The 7,548-nt window shown below is 34.2% G+C and overlaps 1 protein-coding gene across 2 annotated transcripts in view; it reads right to left on the minus strand.

Annotated features, from left to right (window-relative positions):
* The window catches only part of COL4A5 (collagen, type IV, alpha 5), a 329,573-nt gene that overhangs the window by 89,197 nt on the left and 232,828 nt on the right, over positions 1-7,548 (minus strand). For both annotated transcript variants that reach the window (XM_005865212.2, XM_005865213.2), the window contains exons 24-29: positions 6,986-7,177; positions 6,029-6,197; positions 3,234-3,326; positions 3,035-3,139; positions 1,943-2,040; positions 531-681 (exon numbers count right to left, since the gene is read on the minus strand). In XM_005865212.2, coding sequence (XP_005865274.1) covers positions 531-681; positions 1,943-2,040; positions 3,035-3,139; positions 3,234-3,326; positions 6,029-6,197; positions 6,986-7,177 — 808 coding nt within the window. The remainder of the gene's footprint in view (positions 1-530; positions 682-1,942; positions 2,041-3,034; positions 3,140-3,233; positions 3,327-6,028; positions 6,198-6,985; positions 7,178-7,548) is intronic.

The following is a 7,548-nucleotide window of genomic DNA, read 5'->3' on the forward strand; positions in this document are numbered from 1 at the left end:
GGTGGAGGAGAGCTATGGGGGGGAAAAAAGAGGAACAACTGTAATAATCTGAACAATAAAGATTTAATAAAATAAATAAATAAATAAAGATCTCTATATACTGACATGGAGTGATATCTAGTATATAATTTAACAAAACAAGTAAAGTTCAAAAAGTCAAAAAGTAGTACACTATCTTTTGATAAAGGAAATAAAAGTATATTTTATTGGTTTATATTTGTCTGAAGGAACACTCACTAGAACTAATTAAATAAATAAATAAAAACAGCTACATATGGAATGGGGAGGAACAGAGTGGATGGAGATGGGGTAAAAGGAAGATTCCTCAGTGTTACTTTTGCACATATATGATTATATTATCTATACAATAAAATAAACACAACAATATCAATGAAGGATGGAAAAAAAAGGAGTGGACAGAGTGGCAGCATAGACTTTACTTAATTGGACTTATCACCCATAAACTTTCCCAATAGTTTCAATATCTACAAAAGTTAAAAGCAAATTGAAAGTAGCAATACGTTCCATACCTTTTGGTCCAGGTAGCCCATCCAATCCAGGGTGTCCGGTAGGACCTGGAGGTCCTGGGAAACCACGATCACCCTTTGGACCAAGTGTTCCTTTGAACCCTGGCAGTCCTGGATGCCCAGGTGGCCCAGGTAGCCCAAATCCTGGTTCTCCCTAGAGCATACACATAACAAAAGACAACAAAAACTCCTATGACTCTTTCAGTATTGATTGTTTACAGGAGAGAATTTAAAGCATAAAATACAAGGTAATACTTCCCCCCCGACACACCTATGGGTGATGGAATAGAGTAATTAAATGAAAAGTAATTTGTATGTTGGAGAGACCATCTGGAAGGATGGGAAATGAGGCTTAGTAAAACAAATTAAATGATTTGGGCTGGTTTCAGGACAAGAAAAAGAGAACTGAGAATGAGACTAAACCCAAGTAAGGAAATGTGATAATAGACTGAGTATTAGATGATTATTTTTAATTTGTCTAAGTATGGTAATGGCATTGTGTTTTTTGTATAAAATGTCCACTTACTTAGAGATGAATAGTGAAGTATTATAGGTAAAATGACATGATTTTGAGATTTATGTTAAAATATTTCAGCAAAGAAAGAGGGAATAGATGAAGCAAATAGGATAAAGTCTTGATAATTTGAAATCTGAGTGATGGATATATGAAAGTTAATTGTATTATTCTTTTACTTTTTTGTTCATTTGAAAAGTTTTATAATAAAATAAAAATAATTAATCACTAGAAAAGTTGCTTCTCATGAGAGCTGGTATCATGGTCAATTGTTCTTCCCATGGGAAAAAAAATTGTAATGATGAAAACACAGCAAGTTTAAATTAATCAAGCACAGAAAATAGAGAGACAGTTAGGATAAATACATACCATAGCAGTTTGCTGAAGGTTGACTGAACAAAATTTTAAATTGGCTAAGACATAATAAAAGGAATGGAAAGTAATTCAGGCACATTTATCATCATCATAATCATTAAAAGTTGATTGCAGTGATTTGCAGCATGTATTTGGGAAAGAACTGGGACAGAGGGACAGTTCTTGACATGATATTCAACAGCATTTCAACCAATCATCACAGAAAGGCACGGACAAACATAAAATGGGTTGGTGATACTACAGAGAAGCACAGGGGGAGTTGATGATTGTATTCTTTCATCTATAATCTCCTATCTCATTAAATAATTGGTCACTATAAAACAGGTTCAAAAAAATTTTTTTTGCTTTAAATATGACCTCTTGGACTATTAAAGACTGTTTTGGGTTAAATATTTTTAATGAAAATATAATCAGTTAAGTTTATTTATCTAGTGAAGACTTGGGATGATGTGTAAGTCAAAATAGAAAGCTAAAGCTAAAGAAGGTGGGGGAAATAAAAAAGGGGAAAAGAACAAATGTCCCAGACCTTTGGTCCTGGAGAGCCTGGTGGCCCAGAAGGGCCTTCTAGACCCATTCTTCCAGGTGTCCCAGGTGCTCCTGGAGGTCCTGGAATTCCAGGAAAACCTGTAAAATGATAAGTCATTTTAAATCTCCAAATAGAAGACACTATAGGAAAGATACCCAAACTCCCAAACGAACAATGTTTACCCTATCCAATCATGCGTAGTGACTACAATAAGATGTTAAAACCACAATGGCATTTTAGATGACCACTTAAGATCAAGCTTACAGATATTGGTATTCCCTCTCAGTCACCTTATGGTCCTATCATTTTCATAAAGGGCTAATATGTGTGGAAGATATGCTCTTCTAAAGTGGAACGAAGGCTATTATGAGGCAAAACTGAACATGAGGAATGCATCTCACACAAAAATGCAGAAAATATTTTCTTCTGCTTACATCTAAATATAGTATACAAAATGTCTACCATATAATTCTGGAAATGAGCTAAAACAATTGTAGATATTACACACATATAAACACAAAAAGTCAAATCTGACTCTAAGTCATTTAGTGTAAGTGAGTAAGGATATGTTTAGCACTATTCTCAGAAGAATTCACACCCTTGCCATTCATGAGAATAAATTTTGTGAGGAATAAAACAGAACTAAAGCAACAGATTTTTAAAATTTCAGGAAGTCAAGAGAATATGATTTAGAATAAAACATTACTTGGTAACATGTGCGCAATGAATATGTTTTCTGTTTAATGCAATCCATTCATTTCACAAACATCTATTGAGTGCATACTATGTTCTAGGAACTGTTCTAAGCCCTGAAAATGCAACGGTGAACACAAAAGATAATAATTACTGTGATTTTTAAAGCTTATATATAATTTTTAAATATCTGTGATTTAGACATTTTCTTGTCTGGACTATTTTAAATAAAGAAAAACAAAAGTATAGTTCATGCATGCTGTGACTTTTCATTTATATTCTTTACAGTACATAGAAAAAAGGTACAATTTATATATTTTATTGTTGACTAAACTATGTCAAAGAATAATGTCATACTAACCAGCTAACCTATCCTGCCTGCTACCCATTCCTACATACCTTTGGGACCAGGTGGTCCAGGAAGCCCGATTCCAGGGATACCTGGCTCTCCTTTGCTACCTGGTATTCCTGGCAAGCCTGGTTGGCCTGGGAGTCCAGGATCACCTAAGGAGAGAAGCAACAGTTTTTTAAAAGGGAAACCTTCATATAAAGAAGCCAATAAGTATTGAAGACCTGGTCAAATACATTCTTCACTTACCTGGAAGACCTACTTCACCATCTCTGCCTGGGATACCAGGCAGGCCAGGCTTCCCTGGCTGGGTTATAGTCTGACCTGGATCACCTTTAGGACCTAAGGACAAATGGGAATCAATAGTGAATAAGTGTTCTCTTGACTAAAGATATCTTCTAATTAAAAACACAAAAGAAAAAGTATAGTCTTTTGAAAATGCAATCTAACAAAAATCTATAAGAAAAAAAATCACATATTATATATTCAAGAAAGATACCAAACACAGAAGAATGAAATTTCAAAAATAAAAAAAGTAGATGACAGCTTTCATAGTGCAATATATAGACCTTATATCATGAAAATCTATACCTGAAACTTATGATCCTATTAACCAATGTTACTCCAATAAATTTTAAAAAGCTTCCATGATTAAAGATGGAATTTATAAAATATTTTTAAATATAGGTAAAAAGGGCCTTAAAGAATCAAATTGAAGTAAACTAATGGTTCCTTAAGATTTTATGTGTGCAAAATTCAAGTACACCTACTTCTTATTAATTGAAATAAGGACTTAAAATAGGCTCAGGTCCAGTAAAAATTTCTTAAACATAAAATTAAAAGCACTAACCATGATAGAAAAGACTGATAAATTTGACTACATTTTAATTTATTTCTGTCCATTAAAGATGCCATACAGAGAGTAAAAATGACAAGCTATAGTGAATAAAAATTTTGCAAAATGAATAGCTAACAGAAGAGAACTAATACATAAAATATATAGGGTGGTGCAAAAGTAGGTATACAGTTGTGAGTATATGAAACAGAGTTTATTCTTGTATTATTATTTATTAATTATTATATTATTTTCCATAGAAACACCTATATGTATGTGTATAAATAAATATATGGTCCAAAAATGTATACACATTTTAACAGCTGATAATTCACCTAATTTTCACTCCTTTTCAGATTTAACTGATTTGAAATAATGGGTGAAGCCCAACTAAGCTTTAAACAAATAAAATATATACTAAAGGGCCACTAGACTGTTTTTTTAAGGGGATACATAAATGACAAAGTTTTTACAGTACAAAACCAGCAACAGTCAATTAATTGAAGAAGCTCACATAGTAAACAAATCAAATGATTATTGGTGTTTGCAATTCCATTGCTTTGTGTCATCAGCAGTGCCTGGACCAGAACATCATCAGTTTGAAAACAGGCACTGACAAATAAATTATTCATTTCTGTAGATTCTTTTAAATTTTAAAATTGAACTTTATGTTAATAAACAATGACCTTATAATCATTCAAATTGTGTATACATTTTTTTGGAGAAAACACTTGAATTGACATTTCATAAAAGGAAATGAAAATGTTTAGTAAATATATAAAAAGGTGCTAGACTTTAATGTAACCAGAGAGATACAAAAAATTGCCATGAGATATATCACATTTCAAAAAATTGGCAAAAATATAAAAGTGTGACAATACAAAATGTTTATGAGGATGTAGAGCAATAAGCAATCTCCAATACTTCTGATAGAAATATAAATTGGTACAATTGCTTTGGATATAGTTTAGAATTATCCAGTAAAACTTAAGATGCATTTATTCTATGCCTTGAAAATGCTAATCTTAAATAGACACCCTAATCCAGGTCCTTCTGTAAAGGACCAGACAGTAAATACTGTATGTTATGTGGACCACATGGTTTCTATCATAACTGCCCAACACTGCAGTTGTAGTGCAAAAGCAACCATAGTCAATAGTGAATGGTTGTGTTCAAATAACACTTTCATTCATGACAAAAAAATGTTTGGTCAGTTTTAATCCACGGGCTATAATTTGCTGATGCTTGCCTCCAGAAAAGTGTGTGCACATGTACACCAGGGTATATATACTAGAGTGTACCCAGAAGCATTATTTATAATAGGTCTGAATTATAAAATAGCCAATTGTCCATTAATGATAGAATGGATACATCAACTGTGATACACACATACACACACACACAACAGGATACTAAACATCAATGAAAATGAATATACTGTAGCTATACACAGAGTTAACATGAATAATACTTATCTTACAATTCCATTAATATAAAGTTCAAAAAGAAGCTTAAAATACTTTGTTTGGGAATTCATATTTAGGTGATGACACTAGGGTTTAAATGGAAGGAAACTATGCAAAAGTTAAGACAGTGGTTTCTTTTGGAGAAATGGAAGGGGATATGATCAGGAAAGGACAAAGAGGAAAATGGGGGTTTCTAGGATGCTGGCAATGTGCTGTTTCTTGATGTGTGTGGTAGTTACATGTGTGTCTCCAATATAATTATTTGCTAAACTTTGCATTATGTATCTTGTACTTCGAAACAACAAAAACAGCCTGGTCAGAGTTGCTCAGTGGTTGAGCATCGACCTTTGAACCAGGAGGTCACGGTTCTATTCCCAGTCAGGGTACATGCCCGGGTTGTGGACTCCAATCCCCAGTAGGAGGCATGCAGGTGACAGCTGATCAATGATTCTCTCTCATCACTGATGTTTCTATATCTCTCTCCCACTTCCTCTCTGAAATCAATAAAAAATTTTATATATATATATGATGTTTAAAGAAAAACAACAGAAACAATAAAAATGAAGATATTCAGAAAAACATTTAAAGAGGAACTCACCTGTAATAAAAGCACACATATTGTATTACCTTGCTAAGGAGTTCTGAAAAGCTAAATATCTCTTATGAAAGGAAGTTAAGAGTGGCCAAAGATAACACATTTCTGCTTTTAAGCACCAAATTAAAAACAAAGCAATCATACTCACCTGGTAGTCCTGGCTGGCCTGGATTTCCTGCAACACCTTGTATGCCTTTTTCACCCATTGGGCCTGGAGGGCCAATACCAAGAGGGCCCATAGGCCCTCTATTCCCTGGGAGACCTGGCAAACCTGGATTCCCAGGGGGACCTCTTTCACCCTTAAAAGCAATTCCACCCTGAAAAGGGAAAAGTTTAATACAGAAATATAGACATAACAACTCTCTGTAGGTTGGTATTACTGAATACAACTAGAGAAATGATACAGCCATAAATAGTTCTTACAAGCTGTATAAGTCTTATGTGTGTTATGGAATGGTATGTGTGACCACTTCACTTATTTATTCCTTCAACAAATATTCTTGAGCTCCTGCTATGTGCCAGGTGCTGGTGATACAGGTAAAGAATAACAATAAACAAAACACTTTGCCCTAATGAAGTTTATAGTCTAGTATGTCAAGAAGTTTACAGTCTATCTAATATTTGATATAAATAACACTTTCTACCTAAATATTCTGGGCTATATGTTGCACACAAAATAAGTCTGTTCATTTATGTTCAACATTTAGGTTCCATAACACATTTAACATGGCTGTCTAATCATACTAACCTCTAAGCTTACTATATATAAAAGGCAAATTAGACTTCTGCCATTAGGTCTAAATAAACCCAGACAAGGACATGTGGGGTAATAGAAGGGGAACCTCACATTGACCCACAAGCATCTTAACCTTCTGCCCACCTATTCATAGCTAATATTACTTAGTAAAAACTGGGTTAAAAATAAGAAATGGATAAAACAACTGAGAGAAAAGAGTGGTAAAGAAACACCACACAGTTATCATTTCTATATATCATTTTCTTTTAAGCATTGATTAGGTGTTCATGTCAGCAACAAGCATATCCTAGGAAACATCCCTAAATAACAATTTGACCTTATAAAACCAAGAATATCAAACCAACTCACAGGTTCTCCTTTGGGGCCAGGTAGCCCTGGCAATCCATCCTGTCCAGGGGTACCAGGTAAACCAGGGAGACCTGGAGATCCAGGGAAACCCAACTCCCCTTTTTCACCCTTCATTCCTGGAAAAGTGAGGATGTCACCAGGTTCACCTTTAGGTCCAGGAAAGCCTGGAGCACCAGGAGCTCCTGGTATGCCCTGAACGGATAAATAAAATAAAGAAAGGGGGGAAAATGAAAGAGAAAATCACTTTCTTTTTATGTACACACACACACACACACACACACGTATATATTAGTAGTGGCCCAGTGCACAAATTTGTGCACATTGAAAGGAAATTAATTAGAAGAAATATTTTAATATCGCTATTCACCCTTTCTCTAAATAGAAGTGTCAACCAAATTCACGATCGACAATGACAGATCGAAACACACGCATACGATTGGTGCCAGTGAGAGCTTTATATGTATCACGCATGCATGAGTCAATTTAGCCTTTTATATATATAGAATAAACTTGCTTAATTAGACCTGCTTTCTGATTTAGCTAAACTTTTTCCAGCCCAGTGA

Source organism: Myotis brandtii, unplaced genomic scaffold (assembly GCF_000412655.1).
Source record: "Myotis brandtii unplaced genomic scaffold, ASM41265v1 scaffold199, whole genome shotgun sequence".
In the NCBI taxonomy this organism is placed as follows: domain Eukaryota; kingdom Metazoa; phylum Chordata; class Mammalia; order Chiroptera; family Vespertilionidae; genus Myotis; species Myotis brandtii.